The 21,338-nt window shown below is 46.3% G+C and overlaps 4 protein-coding genes across 4 annotated transcripts; all 4 read right to left on the minus strand.

Moving 5' to 3' along the window:
- Positions 1-2,622: 2,622 nt before the first annotated feature.
- LOC124663938 (GDSL esterase/lipase At1g28590-like) lies at positions 2,623-4,063 on the minus strand. The gene is made up of 5 exons (XM_047201568.1): positions 3,802-4,063; positions 3,528-3,743; positions 3,289-3,434; positions 2,926-3,202; positions 2,623-2,825 (listed from the first exon to the last, which is right to left on the minus strand). Exons 1-5 carry the CDS (start codon positions 4,043-4,045, stop codon positions 2,623-2,625), a joined length of 1,086 nt encoding a protein of 361 aa, XP_047057524.1. The 5' UTR covers positions 4,046-4,063.
- Positions 4,064-5,593: 1,530 nt separating this feature from the next.
- On the minus strand, positions 5,594-7,485 carry LOC124663939 (GDSL esterase/lipase At5g45910-like). The gene is made up of 5 exons (XM_047201569.1): positions 7,245-7,485; positions 6,923-7,138; positions 6,666-6,814; positions 6,313-6,586; positions 5,594-5,829 (listed from the first exon to the last, which is right to left on the minus strand). The coding sequence occupies exons 1-5, from the start codon at positions 7,483-7,485 to the stop codon at positions 5,594-5,596; spliced, it is 1,116 nt and encodes a 371-aa protein (XP_047057525.1).
- A 2,149-nt stretch (positions 7,486-9,634) lies between these two features.
- On the minus strand, positions 9,635-9,868 carry LOC124668476. The gene has a single exon (XM_047205606.1). It carries the CDS (start codon positions 9,866-9,868, stop codon positions 9,635-9,637), a length of 234 nt encoding a protein of 77 aa, XP_047061562.1.
- Positions 9,869-17,026: 7,158 nt separating this feature from the next.
- On the minus strand, positions 17,027-21,095 carry LOC124668263 (GDSL esterase/lipase At5g45910-like). The gene is made up of 4 exons (XM_047205431.1): positions 20,519-21,095; positions 20,222-20,437; positions 19,710-20,138; positions 17,027-17,447 (listed from the first exon to the last, which is right to left on the minus strand). The coding sequence occupies exons 1-4, from the start codon at positions 20,772-20,774 to the stop codon at positions 17,212-17,214; spliced, it is 1,137 nt and encodes a 378-aa protein (XP_047061387.1). The 5' UTR covers positions 20,775-21,095; the 3' UTR covers positions 17,027-17,211.
- Positions 21,096-21,338: the final 243 nt, after the last annotated feature.

Below are 21,338 nucleotides of genomic sequence, written 5' to 3' on the forward strand. Positions count from 1 at the left end.
TGTGATTTTATTTTAATGAAACCAGGGGAGAGAGCCCATTAATTCGAAAAAAGGTGAAAGATGTAAAACTTTTATTAATTAACAAGAGGTGTTAGACAAATGCCTAGGAAATTCCCTAGGACTTCGAATACAAGTGAACTGTAATATAATTATATTACTCAAGAACTTTGCTCCTCTTACACTCCACATTTTAGCCTCATTTATGATATTTGCAATGATTGATTGTGCCGGAGAGGCGTGGTGACACAAGCTCCTTGCCATAACCATTTTGGGGTTGCCTTTCCCTAAGGCCATCTTCATCTACTAATTTTTGACGCTAGCTTCATTTGTCCAAAGCAAATTATTGATATCATGTTGCCCACACCAAGGAAGGACAACATTCCAAATGCAAAGGGAGAAGCGATACTTGAAGAGAAGACAAGCCTCGGATTCCTAAACTTGGTTACAAAGGGGGCAATTGACATAACTTGGCCAACCCCTTCTAGTCAATTGATCCGCCATCCAAACTCTATTTTGTAAGATTAACCATGCAAAATAACCTGCATTTAGGAGGAGCCCAACCTTTTCAAATAGTAGTTTCCGTATGGGTGAGACTTGTGCCCTTCTAATTGCATTTTGTAAGCCGAGGTGGTGGTCTAGATTCCTCTCGACAGGTGGCAGGGAGGAAGGAGAGGTAGTTGTAAAAACTGGATGGTCTTTCTGTGATTTCATTTTAATGTAACCGGTGGAGAGAGCCCTTTAATTCGTAAAAGGTGAAAGATGTAAAACTTTTATTAATTAACAAGAAGTGTTAGACAAATGCCTAGGGAATGCCCTAGGACTTTGAATACAAGTCATCTTTCCCATAATTATATTACTCAAGAATTTTGCTCCTCTTACACTCCACATTCTAGCATCATCTCTGATATTTGCAATGATTGATTGTGCCGGAGAGGCGTGGTGACACAAGCTCCCAGGACACAAGCTCATTGCCATATCCATTTTGGAGTTGCCTTTCCCCAAGGCCATCTTCATCTATTGATCTTTGACGCTAGCTTCATTTGTCAAAATCAAATTATCGGTATCATGCCCACACCAAGGAAGGATGGCATTCCAAATGCAAAGGGAGATGCAATACTTGAAGAGAAGACGAGGCGTCGATTCTTAAACTTGGTTACAAAGGGGGCAATTGCCATAACTTGGCCAACCCCTTCTAGTCAATTGATCCGCCGTCCAAACTCTTTTTTTAGATAATAACTGATGGAATTCATTGGTGAAACCGATTACAAACGACTTCAAAAATAAAGGAAAATACAATATGATCCAAGGCTTTTGCAAGAATGACCTCACAGCATAATTCCAGACCGCAATCAAGCCTATCGTCCTCGTTGTCACCAAAAAAGTACAAAGATCGGATCGAGAGGCAACGCATCTTCCAACACCATCGTATCACCACCACCACCGTCGCCACACTAAGCTTTGAACACCGAAGGAGTGCCCACCCCGGAGGTGAGAGCTAATATTCTTTTACAGACCATTGGGCATGCATGAGATGGGGAAGATCCAGTAGTACCTCCAGACGAAGATCCCCAAGCAGTAGATACAAGCCACCAGTAGAACACTCCACCATCTGGCAGGTTCAGGCGTCAACACGTCAAGCCGCCTCCTCCCCTCGTCACCAAGGCCGCCCGGAGGGAGCTGCATGCCGATGCAGCTGCAGGCCACCAAAAGAGCACACACGACCCTAAAAAGGAGGACGATGGTGCCATCCCCTTCCTCTCCCTCGCTACCACGACTGGCAAAGGAGATGACAATAGCATCAGCACTCCTCCGACTCCTGAACAGACTTCACAAACCCCACGGCGAGGTCGAAGATTGACCGCACCCGGGGAGACCACCCTCCCCAGATCCACAGATCTAAGAGTATACCGGGCCAGCAGCTCGTCGGCGCCGCCACAAGTGGCCTTGCTGAGATGGGAATCGAGCTCCAGCCTTATTTTGACGCGACGCCGCCTCCACCATCCCAACGACGTCCACTAAAAATCTAGACGAAACCAAGCCGAGCCGCTACCCGGCGCAACGGGATAGGATCCCCCGCCGCCGCCACGCCACCGGGGCTTTGCCCGGTGGCGCCACCGGCGGTGGCGGGAGGAGGATGGAGTTGGGGGCTAAGGTTTTCTGAAAAGGTTGCTTGACGATACAGGGGTGTACAAACTCTATTTTGTAAGATTAACCATGCAAAAAAAACCTGCATTTAGGAGGAGTCCAACCTTTTCAAATAGTAGTTTCCATAGGGGTGATACTTGTGCCCTTCTAAGTGCATCTTGTAAGCCAAGGCGGCTGTCTAGATTCCATCATTGTTGAAATTCCAAGTAATTGTGTCCTTGATACCGATGGCGAGGTGCATGTTGAAAATTAACTCCCAAAGAGAGACATAATGTTGAATATGCTCGACCCTGAACCCTTGATTAAGTCGATATGGGAGGTCCAAAAGTTCTTGTTATATGGATAGCCAATGAGAAGACCAAAATTTAGCTTTCTCCATACATGACATATAAGATAATAATATATGCGTGATGGCAGATTAAAGATAAAATATTTAATGAGATGGTGGCAATTCTGTGTACCCAGGCTAATATACTGCTAGTATTCCAAATTGTATATGCTATTCAACCAGCCTTTGGCAATATAGCGGTAGGCCTCCTCCGTGAGGTGTCCATCCCAAAACAAGTATGCAGACGGGTCCTCGCACACCGTGGCGCCGGGCATACCGCAGCCGGCGCTTATGTTGAAGTTGTACTTCCCACCTCCACCGCAGCAACACCTAAGAACATCTTGTATAAGTCCTACAGTTGTCGAAATCACTGCTTGTTAGGACGAATAGTGTCATCATAAGTAGTACAAACTCAGATAGAACAGACGAAACTGTGTAAAATAAGTACTGACCAAATTTGTCAGGAGACTGCACCATCTCGATGACTGGGGTGAAGAAATCGGCGTAGACGACCCTGGCAATGGGGTGGTTCCTCCGTACATTCTTGAGTGACTCTTGCAGCAGGGAGTTGTGGTGGACGGCTATCTCGTTGAGATCTTTGAGGCACCCAGTGCTGTTCTCGTAGCCTGCCGGGTCGGTGCTAGGAAAGAAAAACAAGTTGGGCGGCGTGCATCCGAGGGGAGGGATCCCAGGAACAACGACGGTCCTCGCCCCCTGTTTGATTACTACCTGTTCGATTCGGAGACTCGGGCAAATTCAGAGCTCAGACTGATCATAGCTAGACTGGGCATATGATTACTGCAACGAGCGGCTACCTCAATGGCCGCGGAGACGGTTTTGACCACGTCTGGGACGATGGATCTGAGCTGCGTAGTGTTCATTCCGAAAATAGCGAAGCTGTAATCGTTGAAGCCGATTTCCCCCATGAAGAAGAGTGACTTCTTGAAGAAGCACCGGCACGCTGCAAAACACGGTACAAGTGGTTTGTATGCTTGAATTTAGGTGCACTTGTGAAATTTGAAACCGTGGGTACTCAAAAGGCCGGCGTACCTACCTTGTTCTGGGCTGCACAGCGATGGCTTCAGGGAGTCGAACCACCGCAGCTGCACGCCGGAGCTGGAGTTGAGAACAAACTGGCCCACACCCGGGATGTCTCTGAAGAAACTGGCGTCCAGAGCGGTGGCGCCGGCGACGGCGAAGTTGGCGCCTCGGCGGAAGCTGCCGTTGTGCGTCAGATAGGGCGGGACGAACGGCAGCTCGAGCTTCTCAGCTGCACGCCGGCAAGTATCACGACAAGGCTACTACAGTGAACAGGAGAGTAGACTTACCAATGAAATCGATGATGAGGCGGCCATTGGAGTTGCGTCCCGTGGGGCGGCCGAAGAATGTCATGCCGTAGGGAAGCTCGGCGGCAGGGGTCACCAGCGAGTTCTCCGCGAAAACGACGATGTCATTTCCGGTGTCGGCGAAGGAGTCGCCGAAGCTGAAGATGGAATCGTAGCTCTGGACGGACGAGGCGGCGGGCTCCACGCACGCGAGGAGGAGAACCGGGAGGATGCAGAGCAGCTTCATCGTCGTAGACCGGTAGCTATTGATCCGGTATCGATGGACGGCATAATAGATCAATTAAATAGAGTAAGCGGCGTAGACTCACTGTTTAGTGCTTCGTTTTCGTTATGCAGCCGCCGGCGCTCGATGGCATCTGGCGATGTCAACGAGTTAAGCAAAGAAAATAGTTCACGTCAGTAGCTAGCTAGGTTCCCCAAATACAGTTGGCCATCTGTCATAGTTAATAGATCGAAGTACTAATCAATAACTGAAAAGTCAAGGCTATGGTTACAGGCTTCTCGGCCAACCTTTCTTTTTTTTTCAAAAAAAATGGAGGCAAAATCTTTGACTCATTCGTTAATTAACAAAAGAGTGCTTCGTTTTTAGGAAAAATCCGAGGGAAATTCTGCAACAATAGGGCTAGCCCACACAAACCCAACCATCAAAGGGCCGAACAACATGACCACACTCACACTAGCCCACACAATGGACCACGAGGCGATCCGAACGAACTTCAAACATGACACTCCAACACCATGTGGACGAAGACATGCCATGACATTGGGAAGCACCCAATAATCAACTGCGGATCCAGAATAGACAACAGCAAATGTAACGAGAAAATTGCATACCTCTCTAGCAACAACACCGGGCACTGTTACCAATAGTCCTAACTTAGCAACCGCAAGGTGGCTAACCTTTTGACATGTTCATCGCTCTCTAAATGAAGCGGCACACATTTTAGCTTGGCCTTGTAACTTAGCATTTGTAGTGTTTATCTCAGATTTTGTTCCAGAGTACATCTGAAAGACTCTTTATATTGATAATCCATAAAGTTTCGTCTTTGTGTCGAAAGAAACATGCTAGACAAACTATCCATGAGATAAAGGAAGGAGGTCAACATTTAAATAAAAAGGATCAATTATCAACATATATCACAAAGTATGTACTCCTACATAATGTACTAGACTAGGGAGGGAGTTCAAGAGCAAACTCATAGAGGTCAGTTATCTTGGCTCGACTCTTTTAGGATAACAAGTTAAAAAAAATAAACTCAGCTCAACTCGTATAAATCACGAGTTGGCTCGTTATACATTTAAATAAAATTATCTTACATATGAAATAAAGTATGTAAGCATGTAGGATTCATCAAAATTGTTATAATTTTATTATACAATGAATGAATACAAGAGACGTACAATTACACACTAATCTAAATATTCCTACACAGTCACCAGTAAAATATATAATTCTACATAGACAGGCTAGATTTGGGGGCACCATTGTTGGCTGAGCTAAAACAGTATCTCTTTAATTCTACATAGACGGGCTAGATTTGGGGGCACCATTGTTGGCTTTGTGCTAGAGAAACCATTTTCATGCCCCTTGACTACCTTTTTTCTAGAACAGATGATTCTTTTCGTGGTGTCATCTAGAAAAATAAAACATCTATATCTATCCATCACTAGCCAGCTCCTACTCCTTTTGGTCCTATAAAGCTATCATCTTGAATCCATAATCTTTAAAGTGTAAATTCGCCATTATTAAAAATTTCCCTGAATAGAAGAGGACTCATATATGGTGCCGGTCTTTGAGGATCGGCGGGTCGGAGAAGGGCCCGTAGAGCCAGCCCTTGGCAATGTGGCCATAGGCAGCCTCCGTAAGGTGGACGCCGTCCCAACTCCAGTGATCCGATGGGTCGTCGCAGGCGTACGCGCCAGGGTTTCCACACATGGAAGTGAGGTTGAAGTTGTACTTGCCCACCCCCGGCGCGCCGCAACATGTCCTCGGCGTCTGCCTTAGGAACCCTGCGAAAAAGAACACGTAATGTGGGTAAAGGGCATGAGGCTACCGGGCCCAAAGTGCTCGGCTCTAGGCCCTAATGCTTAATTTACTACGGCAAACAGAGCCCATCAAAAGGTATATCAGCCTCAAAACATGATCAAAGGATATATGCCACTATGTGGGCCTTTTATGCTCTGTTAGTCAGCTATTGATAGAATGATAGGTCATATGAGAAGATAAGCTTACAAATGTATGCAATCGTTGAATTTTCGTTTGATTCCAGCGCAGATTACGTGTTCAAGTAAAGTTAATGTTATCACTTGAACTTAGTCTTAAGAACATTTCCACAAAGGTTAGTGATAACATCACGCACAACGGCACAAGTTGACCAATTCATGTGTGACCATTTCTAATGTTGAATGCCAAGAAGTACAGAGCAAACGGCATTGCAGAAAGGTCTCCAAAAACCTATCAGTACGTACGCGATCTAGAAGACAGAGACTCACCCCACTTCTCGGCGTGGAGGATGAACTGCATGACGGCGGTGTAGTAGTCGGCGTAGACGATGCGCACGGCGGGGTGTTTTTGCCGGAGCTCGGCGATCTTCCTCTGCAGCAGGGCGTTGTGCACCCAAGACAGCGTGTTGAGATCCTTGATGCAGCCGCTGCGCGGGCCGTACATCTCCGGCTGCTTGCGGAAGATGGTCAGGTACATTGGGAAGCAGCCGATGGGAAGCACACCCGGCACAACCAGATCCACCGCGCCATCCGCGATCAGTTTCTGCATCAAAGCACATACACACGACTCACAACGCATGTAGTAGAAACGAGGCATGGGTATGTCTGTGAGTGGCGCGCACCTCGATTCCCTTGCCGATGGAGTTGACGATGTGAGGCACGAACGTGTGCACCTGCTCCAGCGGGAGGAACGCGCCGAGCGAGGCGGCGTAATCGTTCCCGCCGAATTCGCCGACGATGAATAGCGACCGCCGGAAGAGGTCCCTGCACTCTGAATTCGCATCGAGGCCGGCCACGAGCAGGCGTCAGTACCCAGTACGATCTTGCTAGCCGATATAACTCATCATATGTAAGTACCACACAAAGTGCGTAAATGAACCTTTTGGGGAGCTGCAGATGGCAGGCTTCATGTCATCAAACCACCCGAGCTGCGTGTGCAGGGAGCCGGAGCTCCAGATATGGCTCCCCAGCCCGCGCGCCTCGAAGAAGCTCGTGTCCAGCGAAGTGCCGCCGGTGATGGCGAAGTTGGCGCCGTAGTGGAACGTGGCGTTCTTTGCCTTGGACGGCGGCAGAAGCGGCAGCCCCAGCTCCTGCGCTGCACGTGCCAGAGGCGGGGAAGAAGATCATTATCGCTCAATTCAATAAGGACCCACTGTGTCTGTACGTCGAGTCGTCGATCGAACGGAAGGACGCGCGCCTACCTATGAAATCGACGACGAGGCGGCCGTCGGAGACGCGCCCCGTGGGGTACCCGAAGTAGGTCATGCCATACGGCGGGCGCGCCGTGGCGAGGTGCGACGGGATTCCGTCCACGCAGAGGTTGCCGGCGTCCGCGAGGGAGTCTCCGAAGTTGAAGATGGCGGCGTACTTCTGCGCACCCGCCTGCAGCGGCCAGAGCCCAGCGACGACGAGCACGAAGCAAATCAAGAACTGACACCACATGATGATACGCACGAGGATGCGTGGCTGCTTGTGTCTTGTTGCGCGCAGGGGGATATGGCCTTGTATATTTATGCTGTCTGTATGTATGTACAAGGGGAGTGCCGGGGTATTTTGCTTGCTTGACCACTGCCTGACCACAAAAAAACAACAATAAGTGGAGTTGGTCGTACGATAAAGTTGCAACCTAGTATGCGTTAACTAGGTACTACTACTATATTTCTCGTTCCTTTCTTCAAAGAAGAATAAAAATAGGTCTATTTTCCTCCGAATGACCAGGTCTTGTTTTTTTATTAAAATTTCTTCCATGTTGAGTAGGGTGCAGAATACCTGGTCTCTTAGCTTTGTCTAATTTGACAATTTGGGGATGGCATGTTCTGGAATTGTTGCAGTGTCACATCAAACGGCATTTCGAGTTTATAAGTAGCATGCATTGCAGAAGCCCGAAATCTTGGGTCTCTAATATCGTTTTTCAAGCTTCTATTAGCTGCTTCGGGCTATTTAGGGACTCTCCTACTTCACACAAAGTCAGACCATCCGAATAAAAGTCAAATACTACATTTTAAGCATGTATAATGCTAGAGAAGGCATATTTTCTCTTATCGCAACAAACTATCTAGAGAAGGAAAACATATATAAATCATACAATCCATTACCTCCTCCTATATAACCATCCATATCAATACTTTTTTCATCACCTCTACTCCAATCAAACAAAAATTGACGTGGCAACTATAAGGAAGGCTAACATCCACCATTGTACATGCCCTAATAACTTTTCATATCCTAACAAAACAAATAGTCCACGATAAAACCATCACAAATAGTTCATTATAAAGCAAATTAATCAAGAACTGACACATCATGATGATAAGCACGGTGGCACGAGAGCACGCAATGTCGTGGTGTCGAAGCCTCTCGATGCGTGGTTGTGTGTGTAGTATTGCAAAGGGATGCCTCACATTTCTATGTATGTGCCTTGGGGGAGTGACGGCCTGTCCGAGGTATTTTGCTTGCTTGACCACTGCTATCTAAGTAGAAAAATGATCTGTAGAGTTGGTTGTAGATTATAAAGTTCTAATGAATGGGTTAGCTAGCGGTATTTCCCCGTTTCAAATTAATTGATGTAGAATTGTCTAGATGCTCATGTATGTAATCGATGTGTTTCGGGCAATTCGTGGAATACCGGCTAGCGTCGACCTTCACACCGTCCACAAGACTATGTGTGCTACATGTGCAGGAGCTATATATGAGACAAGAACGAGGGAGAGGAGGTGGTGGCTGAAGGGAATGCAAGCTCTGCGGCGCGACCAAGGAAGGAGCCAGGCAGGCACATGCGCATAGTCTCTAGGAGCTCCCTGATGTCCTCATGCGATGAGAGAGAACGCAGCAGCTGAGGCGGAACTTGTACATCATGAAAAATCAGCAAATGTAACAATATAAAATCAAATACAACATGTCACACATACATCCATAATCACAGCAGCATTTCATATATGTGTATGGAGCAGAGGACGTAGTAGCCCGTAACAAATCGAAGCACTGTGCACAACATAAAAAAAAACTCCTCAAAATCACTAACCTCCAGCATCAGCAATGGAGGCGCCGACCATGCCATCCACAGGCCCACCAGCAATGCAACTGGCTTGGCAAAGCTCCGCAGGCGCCGGGCCAGGACACCCCAATACCATTCCTTAGCACATCGTCTTACCCTCAAGCTCGTGTCCATGGTGAGCTCTGTTTTTAGATCCATCGATCCATGGCTCTCATTTAAAATGTGGGGAATGATGACGGGAGAGGCACATGGGGTGGAACAGCAAGGGAGGAGGAAGTGGCCAAGAAGGCATAAGGGACAACATGTGGCTTTGGGGGTGAGAAGAAAAGCAAGGAGTGAGGGGAGATAGTGCGGAGGAAGACGACCGGCTGATCGCTTTAAGAAAGCGGTCGAACTATTTAGTAATGTCCATTTATGTAATTAGCACGTGTTTTATCACAAAAAAGGAAACTGTAATTAGCTTGTATGTGAAATTGCTCCAAGTTTACAACGCATTGCACACATATATATGACACTGCGTTTTGCACACATGCTCAACAGTTGAACTTCTGTGCAAAAGCAAGAGAAACACAGGCAGTTAAGCACACGACGCACGCATCAGCCGCGGCAACCGGCGATCTTGCTGCAGCCACGCGTGTAACGGTTGGCCTCTCCAGGAGGTCTGGCGGCGGCCTCGTCGGAGAAGTTGACGCGGTTCCCGCGGGGGAGACCGGAGTAGCTGATAACTCCGGCACTCGGCGTGATCCGTGCCCCGTCGGCGTCCTGGCCCGCCAGCACGAGGCCAACCAGCACCACGGCCAGCAGCGCAAGCTGCATGGTCGCCTTCGCCATGCGTGCGTGCTTCTCCTTCCTGTGTTTCTTCAAGGAGGCAAGGAAACTTGGTAATGGAAGGGTGATCTTTGTGCGCCTTTTATTGCTGTGTCAGGTCAGATATGAGCGTGCTAAAAAAAGATACTATTTTAAGGCTAGCAGCATGTCTAAAATATGAGCGTGCGAGAGGAAAAACAGAGGTCAGGTGGGAGCACTATTAAGGCATTGTATAGGAACGGAACTCATCGGTTCTAAACAGGCGATGGAGCTCCCCACACCAAAACGTGGCAACAAAATTAAACGCCCCTAAATTCTTTTCTAAAACGCTTTGCTAGTTCTCCGTTAACGGAGAATTAACTTAGTGCTTGATCCATCATTCTTTTATTAACAAGAATACTTATGTGAGCCTTTTCTGTTTTAGCTATTAGGCCTTCTTTGTTCTTCAGTTTTTCTATTTTGTTTTATGGTGGGTTATTAAATGTTCTAACTGCTAGGCCTTTTTGTCTTTTGGGGTTTTGTTGGAGCCTTTTACAGCGAAGTAAGATAAGCAGGTAATTGTGTGCTGTTACAAAGTACTCCCTCGGTCTCAAAATATAAGGCACACTTAAATTTCGCTGATGAACGGTGCACAGGTATGACTATGATTTATACTTGTAATATATCCAAAAATGCATATAACTTTTGCAAAAATGCAATGGTACCATTTATACATTCTAAATCCATATAATTTAGTAGATAGTAATGATCAAAGTTGTGCAACAAAGACCCTACAAAAAAGTGTGCCTTATATTTGGACTAGGAGAGTATAATGTAATCCGATATTTTTCTAGTGTGCAATGGCATATACGTGTAATTGAAAACCTATATTTTTAGGTGCAATCAAACACGTCAATTTAGTAGTATGCAATTTCATAATAGTATGCATTTTGCACAAATAGTACTCCCTTCATACCGGTTTACTAAGGTATTACACATATCGAAGGAAAACTCCGACTACTAATTTAGACAACAAAATATAAGATATATACCATAAAAGTTATACCAGTGCAAAGGTCTTTAAAATATGAATCCAATGGTATAATTTTTGTAGCACATTTCTCCTATTTTGTTGACAAAACTAATTGTTAATGTTTTTCCTCGAGGTGTGTAATATCCTAATAAATCGGTATGGATATAGTATGTGAATTGCAGTTGACATGAATTGTAATGAAACAAAAAATTCATCGCGACCGCATCTAAATATTAACTTGTGCATTTGCACATTAGCATGCAATTTGTATCATACCGTATAACTTGCTATTGTGTAATTGCAAAGTAATAGATGAATTGAAGTGGAATACGTGTGCAATTGATCATATGTATGTAATTGTACATCTACATGTAATTGCATTTCGGTGCGCAATTTTTGAAATTTACATCTAACAGTTTTTATTTTAATTATCGTTAACTTTAACTAGGCCTTGTATTTTTTCTTTTTTTAGATTTTGTTATTGGGTTCGTTATTGTCTGTGGGAAAATCATTATCCCAAAAAAGAGGGGGAAGGAGGAATCGATCGACCAAGAATGAAGATAATTCTCTATCAATTGAGGGCTAGACGCATATTCAACAAGGAAATATGGAGCTAAAGATTTATCAAGAAACACATATATATTTCCTGTGCAATGAAACATACAATCACCATGTGATCACATCTAAATATTAACATGTGCAATTGCACATTAGCATGCAATTTGTATCAACTACAGGAAAAAGTCTATTACATGCGGACCAAAATTGACTACCTTCGGCGCACCATGCCCTGGTGGTAGTGCGTTAAAGCTGGCGTGTTACCGGTGCATCGGCCATAAAATCACATATCACCATCGCACCACACCGGAAAATATTCCTTTTCAGAAAACGAAAAAGGCCCCGTGGCCCATGTGCACTTTTACAATAAGAACCGTGAGTTCAAAAATAAAAAGCAATCGAATCATCTGTTGCCACCGTGCAGGAGGAGCCTGTCACTGCCCTGCCGTCGATGTGTAGTAGGATGAGTTGGAGGCCTCCATCGGCCCCAAGCAGGAGAAGGATCGCCGCCGGCCACGTGTAGTAGAAGGTCCTCTCGTCCCTCTCGTTGCTGTGCAGGAGGAGGGCGTTGGGTAGGGAGAGGAGGGAAGAGGGGGAGAAGGTGCAGAGAGAGAATGGGAAGAAGAGGGGAAAGAGGGTGGACAAGGGAAAGAGCAGGAGGGAGAAGGTGGAGAGGGGGAAAGTGAGAAAAGATAGAGGGAGAATATATTATAAAACGGATTTTTTGCATTGAAATATAAAAAATCAAAAAACTCTATTTCCTTTTTATATTTTGTGGAATCTAAAAAGTCAGTAATGGTTAGGACGCCAAAATTGGATGTAACTTTTTATGTAGATACATTTTCATAGAAACACCTTTTCATCCTAGGTCGTATGCAAAATCCATGGATGTTTTATAGAAACATGGAGCCATTTTGCAAAATAGTGCCATTACAACTAGGTTATATAACATATGGACATCTCAAAAGATTTCAATTTTTTATATTTCTGTCATTTTCTTTTATTTTTTTAAACTAAAAAGGCAATCGGGAGGGGGGAGGTGCAAAATCTGCCTCAACATACCGTCGGTGCACCAATATAGTGGTACACCGATGGTAGCAATATACCACCGACGCACCTACGTATTGGTGCGCTGGCGGTAAATTCAGGCGTATTTTGTAACCTAGTTGACACTTACTATCGGCGCACCAATTTTCTAGTACGCTGGTGGTATTGTAGCATCACCGGCGCACCAAGAGAGTGGTTTGCTGGCAGTAAAATGGCACTGGCGGACCCCGTGTTTGGCGCGCTGGTGGTAACTCGGTGCCTATAGGAATTTTCCTAGTAGTGCTTGTACCATGTAATTTGCTATTATGTAATTACGCAATAATACATGAACTAAAGTATAATTAGTGTGCAATTTCACATATGTGCGCAATTTTTTTAGATATATTTGGTGCTTCGTTGTTGGGCATGAAGCAGGGATAATACTTTTTGTTGGGCCATTTTTCTTCCTGTTTTTTGAGATATTTTCTGTTTGTGTATCTATATTTAGAGGGCAATAAATAGTACTACCTCCATCCCAAGGCTTAAGGCTTATATTTTTTGGAAAAGTCAAAGCAAGTAAAGTTTGACCAATTTTTTAGAATAATCTATCAACAAATATGATATTTTGAAGATATCGCATGAAAATATATTTCATTATCTATCTAAAAATATTAATTTTGTATTTTACATTTTAATGATTTTTGATAAAAACTTGGTCTAACTTGATATAGTTTCACTTTTTGAAAAAATATAGGCGTTAAGCCTTGGGATGGAGGTAGTATGGAATTGCTCTCCACGTTGAGTTACCTCATCCATGAGGGTTTGCAAAAGAAAGCTATACCTTCTTAGTATGCAATTGTGTGTGAATTGCAGTCGACATGAATTGTAATTGAACATAAAACCTCCGCAGGATCGCCTCTAAATATTAACATGTGCAATTGCACAATAGCATGTAATTTGTATCGTACCGTGTAATTTCCCATTGTGTGATTGTGCAATAGTACATGAATTAAAAGTGGCATTAGTGTGCAATTGCACAAATGCACGTAATTGTACATCTATGTGTTATTATTACACTTACTTATGTGTGAAATATTTGAAGTTTATATGTAATTGGGCCTGTGAGCTTGTTATTGGGCTTCTAGTTGTCCATGGAAAAAATCATTAGCCCAAAAGAGGAAAAGAAGAAGAAGAGATTGATTCACCGAGAATTAGATGTTACTAGCACAAAACCCGTGCGTTGCTACGGTGTCACAATAATTTAAATTGATATACTTTGTGGTGATCAAATCTAAAATAAAATGGGGCATTTAATTAAACTTCTATTGTACCGTGTGTGTTAATGAAAAACATATAACATTATTTCAAACATATAGTAGTTTGCTCTGCGCCTCAATTGAATTCAAATAGCACGGAGTCATTTATCTTATACGTTGTCTTGTATAATCCAAACAAATAGCATGATGCAAATTACCCTAGAGCACATGCCACATGGGTTATTTTCTATGAAGTGTGATATCTTTTGTGTCTTTGTTTTGGAGGAAAAACTTTAAGCAACTCGCCATGTAGTATTGTATATTGTACCCCATAAATATTTTTTACGAACACACATGTATTAAACTACTGAATTCGTATTTCACATCCCGGACAAACTAAAAAGAGAAGTAAGGATTTTTGTTGTTCTCGTTGTTTGTACATTTTCGATAAGAAAAATCTTTGAGAAATATTACATGCGCTTATTTACTTGCAACGTGTCTTCTATAGCTCATGCCAAGGCCATGGATATCGAAATTTGTATCATACTAATCAAATCTAACAATTGCTCCTATTCTGTACCATGATTTCAATTTTTCTCTGATGTTGCTAACGAAAGGTTGTTTTCTGACCACATCCACGCCTAGTCGTTGAACAGGATCTACCTCCTCAACATATTGTCGAACATGCACTTCTAGATCCGTTATTAGTTGTATACTCCAAATTACAACAGCCAAAGCAGGTCCATAAAACTTAACCAGCAAAAATAACCCAAGAGAGTCCAGTCCAAGCGAGGGGTACTAAATGACACCTGTAATACGCTCGATGCAGGGGAAAGTAAATTCCCTGTCGCCCCGATGCCCATCTGCTCCCACCCCGAGCGATCCGGTCAAACCCACGCCCCCCTCGTTGATCGATTTCCTCGGCATCTGCTTCATCTCCGGCGCCAGCACCACCTCGTCTTCGTCGTTCTCCTTGTGCCCGCAATCGAGCCGGGGGCCTCCGCAATCGACGCCACGGCCGTCATCTTCGTCTCCGGCCGCCCCCGTCCTCGACTGGTCGCCGGCCACCACCATCTCCCTCACCTCCGGCTCGCCTCCGCCCACGCTAAACTCGCCCCCGCCCCTTCTTCCCTCGTCCTCTCGCTGCCGCGCTCACCCAGGAGCACCTGCGCTGCTGCTCGATGTTGTTGTTTCCCGTCGGCGACATCTCCGGCGCCTCAAGCTCCTGGCCACCTCCGGCGGCGTGGACCCAGGGCGCCGCTCCATCAGCTCCATCATCCTAGAGCACGTGCGGCCTCGTCCTCGCCCGACTATGATCCACCGGGAACTCTGGCATCCTCCTTTTAATTCACCGAATCAATCAATTGCGCTCCTTCTTGTTGATTCACCTGGCTGATATTGCAGGCAATTTCAAGGTTTATAAATTGGTGGAACTCGTCATAAGGGGACGATGTGGGACTATTGAAGCCAATATTTTTTTGTTGGATTCGATCTTCATGAATTTCTGTTACAAACTGCTGCCAAGTCCTAATAGGACAATAGAGAAGCCCATATGATAAAGCTGATACCAAATTGCGGGACCAAAAGAAAGGCCGAAGTGCACTGGCTGTCGGAGGAACACATCCCTGTTGTTCGCTCGGTGGGAGATAGACGAACCGGTATAATGGCAGGGGTAGTATTATGCGATTTGGTGGGAGGGTAAAACGGTCTAAAAAAAGTTGGACGAAACTTTTTGGCAGAAACCTTAGCTCCTTTATTATTAGGTATAGATAGACTAGCAAAAATGCCCGTGCGTTGCATCGGGTTGTTATTCAATAGATATTTTGTCATCGTGTCATACACAGGTGAACACCAAGTCGTTGACAACTACGAGCGACCACATCGCTGCTCTCGAGCAAAGCTTTCACACTCTGTTTCCCTCTCCGTAGCAGGTCATGCGTAAGAGCTAACATTACTCGCTCGATAGACTTTTTGTCCATTCTCAGAAAATATAGTTTTCATGTCCCACTGTCGGTATGCATCCCTCGACGCATCAGCCTGCCATCCTCATCCTCTCCCTTTTTTTTCCTTGTCGCCCACCTACCCTAGCAGAGGCCCAAGACCCAGTCGGCTAAGCTCTCCCCTAACCCTAATCCTCTCTGTCCTTACCACTTTCTCCAGCATAGGCATGCCCCTAGCCCGCTGCCTCTCTCTCTCTCTCTCACCCGGATCGACCCAGCGTAGCGCGTCTCATGGACGTGCCCTTCCCCACGCAGCGTGAAGAACACAGTCGTCGCATACCCATCTACCGGTCAAATTAACTAACGTGTTAGAAAGGAACAAAAAATAAACTTTGGATAAAAAATTGGTGCCGCCCATATTTTGTGCAAAAATCGACCATCCATTGGAAGCATCAAATTTAACTCTCTATATCAACTTGGATAGCTCTCTAGAAAATTTACATCTTTATGTTGCACTAATTCCCACCAATTTGTCTTTGTTTTGTCAAACGACAATTTTGCCTATTTCAGTCGAGCAGTTCTTATGTTTTTCAATGTACAATTTACCAATAGCTGATCTCGACCGCCCGTAGGAGGAGGCGTTATCATTTCATTGCTACACATCTCTCGGAGGAGATACTGCCGGTGCTGCCCCACAATCCGTTTAAGCCTTTCTTTGATAGTCGAATGCAGCAGCTCACCACCAATCCATTTAATTACAGATGTAATCTACAGCCGACAATCCTGATAATTTGATTAGCTCACGGCAGACAATCCCCCAATTTGATTAGCTCACAGCAGACAATCCCCCAATTTGATTAGCTCACAACCAACAATCCCGCAAATTTGCTTGATGATTTTCTTTTTCTGCTTGGTGATGCTATGCAATTTGTCAACGTATATAAATCGGTAGAGATAGGTGTAAGGAAGCAGGGTGGGACTAAACATGAGTCTACGATGGAGCCTCGACCAGCCTGGAGTCGTTGAGAAGCTCGAACGTGCCTCCCAAGGAAGCTAAGCCCATAAGGTTATTTTGCTTTCAGACTTAGCTAGCCCAGAACGTGGATCCCGGCCCGGAACGTGAGACAGAACCAAATAAGGTTGGGCCGAGTTCTTATTCCACCGCGCTCGTGGTCCAGCTTGGCGACGGACAAAGGAACAGGGAAATATTTGCCCAGCGAACCGGTAAGGGCAATCTGATGTATTATGCGATTTGGTGGGAGGGCAAAACGGTCTAAATAAAGTTGGACGAAAATTTTGGCAGAAACCTTAGCTCCTTTATTATTAGGTATAGAATTGAGCACTATTCCGTTAGGTAATCCACGGCTAAACATTTATCAACAGACACATGTACATTTCACCCCAAATTGGAGAGCACAAATCGAACCAATTAATTAATCTGCACAAGACATGTCTGTTCTTTACTCCTTTTCTTTTAACATCATGTTTGTCCTTTGCCTTCTCTTCTTTTTCTCTACATACAGTAACCAATGCCAAGGTATATCATGCAGTAGGCCAAAACAATAACTCTGTACTCTACTGGTGGTTCCGGGTCTCGACGATGGCGGGATCGGCAAATGGCCCGTAGAGCCAGCCCCTGGCGATGTGGCCGTAGGCCGCCTCCGTGAGGTGGATGCCGTCCCAGCTCCAGTGGTTGGACGGGTCCTCGCACGAGTAGGCGCCGGGCTCGCCGCACTTGGATGTGAGGTTGAAGTTGTAGACCCCCACCCCCGGCGCACCGCAGCACGCCCTCGGCTTCTGCTTCAGCATCCCTGCACAACAGCACACAACGAAATTAGCAAATGCGCAGTGAAGTCCAAACAAAATTTGAACCATGATTTTGCGATTCAGACTATTCAGTGTTGAGAAGATTAAGAATGCGTGGAATGTGGTGTTGCATTGTTTTTCTATTCCCATCCTGAATTCCCGGATCACGACTTGCGTCATACATACTTTTGGGTACTCCCCTTTTTGCCTGATCTTGCGTGGCAGATTAGGACAATCAACGGACCAGACAAAGAACATTGCGGAATACGTCTTCGCTTAAAACAGCGGTCAGAATTTGACGGAGATTAACCCATTGAGACTAGTTGTTTAAAAACGTGCCATCACAATATGCATCTAATAATCCAGAACGTCCTGACGAATCAGCGCACAGCTTCACACCAGCTGCTACTTCTCCGATCTTTCTCACTTTCTCAGGGATAGAGATCGGCTAGTTGGACTGATTCTAATAATCATGTCTCGAGTGGTCGTTTTCTCCCTTAATGAAAACTAGACATTGATGTGTACACGAATCTGTGGTCTATCGATACCATGAACGGAGTACTAGAACCGACGAGCAACTTGGCCGAATAATGCATGACACTATGCCTGCCTTATTGGCTTATTATTGCTGCATGATTACTTGGTTAGAAACAGTGATAAGGGGAGGCTTCCAAATGTGCAGAAAAGCTGCATATGCCAAGTGGGTAACCCCAAAATGATCTATGTATCGTTTAGCTCTTGTACTTCTTGTAACTGTACTTCCTAGTAGCTCCTAGTTTAACAAGTGTGCACAAACTTGGAAAGTAGTAGTAGTATAGTAATTTCAGGGCCTGCCGATTTTTTTTTTTTTTGGAGCAACCGGCAGGAGCACTGCCTTTTCATTAAGCAAGAGGGAACAACAAGGTCCAAACTGTACAAAGAGAGGGCATTTTTAGATTAAGGTGGTAAAATGCCCAGAACCCTGCCGATTCTATTTCAATTGTTTTATATTTTTCCATGGACGACTCTTGGCTCTAACAATAAAGCCCTAACATTCCAGTTGTCTCAGTTAAATGCCAAATTGCAGCCCATGTTGTACCACTATCCGAACAGGTCAATGCTACGGATCACATGGAATCAACGATAAGGAACCAATAAGGCTGGAATGTAATTTTAAAAATAGCTGAATTTTAAAAGGAGCCAATGAGCAGCTTAGATATCTCTACCATGTGCGTTGCGACAACCCAATGAGTTCAAGAGGGCTGGGATACTTTATACCTCCAATAATCTACTGCAAATTACCCTGCCAAGACAGTTCCAAAGTCTTCTTGTGCCAATTAATTTGGCATGGCCACAGAATAATTGGTTAATCTGATCGAGGAACTGGTTTTTTGTCAAAACTTTCATGACGACGGAAGAATGGAGGTTCTTTTGTTTGATCGATTATAGCCTGCTATATATGTCATCGATTGTTTCGTTAGGTGTCACATCAACGCATCGTCATGACACACGTCGGACGTGCCTACGCAGACTAGCAGTATCTCTGTAGGATGGAGCACCACTCCTCCACATTTCTTAATCAGGTTGCAATGTTGACGACGGGAGGTAGCTTAGCTACCCCTCGTCTAGACAATGACAAGTAGCCAGCGAAGCTTCTTACTAGAAACTTTATCATCCTATTCACGGGAAGAGTTCAAGGTCTTTGTACAACCTGATCACGAAACCTCATAAGAATAGGAAAGTTCTACCTAACCACCGGGTTGGATCGCTCGCCCGGAAATGTATGCATATGCTCCGGTCACTCCGTTGATTCTCTTGTTCCCATCCCTTTCCCCGTTCCCATGCTTATGGTGATGACGATTCACGCAGCTTCATAATTAAAATAGTTCGACGATTATTTGCGTACTTCTGTATTCCCTCTGAACTAAAAACCACGACAAGAATTATGGAATGAAGAGAGTGGCTTAAATTCCTTTTCGAAAATCAAGCTCGTTTAGTTCTTCGTGGTTTTGAGGAGTTGCGAAAAAATATTAGTTTTGGAAATTTTGTACTATGGAAAGCCTTCTTTCTGTCCTTTGTTTTAAGTTTAAACCTTTTTTACTTCCAAAAAAAAAAGCGGGGACAGGTGGTGGGCCCCTACGTCCACATTCCGTAACGAACCGAACTAACTGCCGAGACGCAAACTGCCGTGGCCGCAGAGCGCGCGCGAGGAGAGGAGCAGAGCAGAGACAAACGAAAGGAAACGAGCGAAACTGAGAGAGATGAAGGAAGGGGGACGGTTGACTTACCCCACTTCTCGGCATGGAGGACGAACTGGATGGCGGGCGTGTAGTAGTCGGCGTACATGATGCGCACGCCGGCGCCGGCGTGCTTCTCCCGGAGCTGGGCGATCTTGCGCTGCAGCGCGACGTTGTGCACCCAGGAGAGCGTGTTGAGGTCCTTGATGCAGCCGCTCTTGCCTCCGTACCCGTCGGCCTGCTTGCGGAAGATGGAGAGGTACACCGGGAAGCAGCCGATGGGGAGCACCCCCGGCACCACCAGCTCCACCGCCCCCTCCGCGATCAGCTTCTCGATCCCCTCGCCGATGGAGTCGACGATGTCCGGCACGAACTTGTGCACCTCCTCCAGCGGCTGGAACGCGAACAGCGGGGAGTTGTAGTCGTTGCCGCCGAACTCGCCCACGATGAACAGCGACCGTCGGAACAGGTCCTTGCACTCTGCACATCAATGCATAGGTGCCCGTCAGTACATCTATACAGCAGAAATTTGACGGCTATGCATGTGTCGATCCATCACCAACCTTCGGGGGATTTGCAGATTTTGGGCTTCATCTCCTGCAGCCACTTGATCTGGGTGTGCAGGGAGCCGGAGCTCCAGATGGTTTTACCCAGACCCTTGGCCACGAAGTACTCCCTGTCCAGCGCCGTGGCCCCGGTGATGGCGAAGTTGGCGCCGTAGTGGAAGGTGGCGTTCTTCGCCTTGGACGGCGGCAGCAGCGGCAGACCCAGCTCCTGCGCTGCTCGATCACAGCAAGAACACGGTTCAGAACAACACGAATGGTGGCAATAACCGACGATGATCCAGCTTAATCACGTACCGATGAAGTCGACGACGAGACGGCCGTCGGAGCATCGCCCGGTGGGGTACCCGAAGTACGTCATGCCGTACGGCAGCTTCGCCGTCGCGAGGTAGTCCGGGATTCCATCAACAACCAGGTTGCCGGCGTCCACGAGGGAGTCGCCGAAGTTGAAGATGGCGGCGTACTTCTTCGCCGCCGCCTGCTGCCGGCCCGCAAGCAGCACCAGGAGCAGGAGAAGGACGCAGGCCGATGATAACTGGCTCCTCCTCGTCATGGTGGCACGCGCGCACCGCCGGCTGTGCTTGCGCGCCCCGCGAGGTTGATGTCACACACGTATCGGAGACTTTGTTCCGATCGAGCGAGCGAGCTAGCTTGCGTTGCTTTGCTGACCTCGATCGGCTCCGAGAGCTCGTTTAAATCCTCGTGCGGAGCTGGTCTACGGGGGTACGATGGTGGTTAAAGTAATGGAAGGATCTCTCTCGCCTTGATCAAGGCGCGAGAGGATTGGCCCTGGTGCTTTGATTGAGTCTTGGTTTCTGGGGAGAGAGTGGGGATAGATGATTTAGTCATGAGCGCGATGGAATAATCTAATCTGTCAAGCCAGCCAGCCAGCTAGTAGAGCGCTAGGTCAATAGTCTCCGAGATGCTCCTAAGGCTGGTGCCAACGCGGGTGGTAGCAGGGGCGGTAGCGCCGGCGTCGGGGCGAGAGGCGGGCGAGAGAGGGGCGAGACGAGAGCGCGGGGCGGTGGCGCGGGCGCCCGGCGCTATCGCCCGCTACCGCCCGCGCTGGGGGCGATAGCGAGGCGAGAGGGAGGCGGCAGCGTTGGCACGTCGGGGC

This window comes from Lolium rigidum, chromosome 6 (genome assembly GCF_022539505.1).
Source record: "Lolium rigidum isolate FL_2022 chromosome 6, APGP_CSIRO_Lrig_0.1, whole genome shotgun sequence".
Classification (NCBI taxonomy): domain Eukaryota; kingdom Viridiplantae; phylum Streptophyta; class Magnoliopsida; order Poales; family Poaceae; genus Lolium; species Lolium rigidum.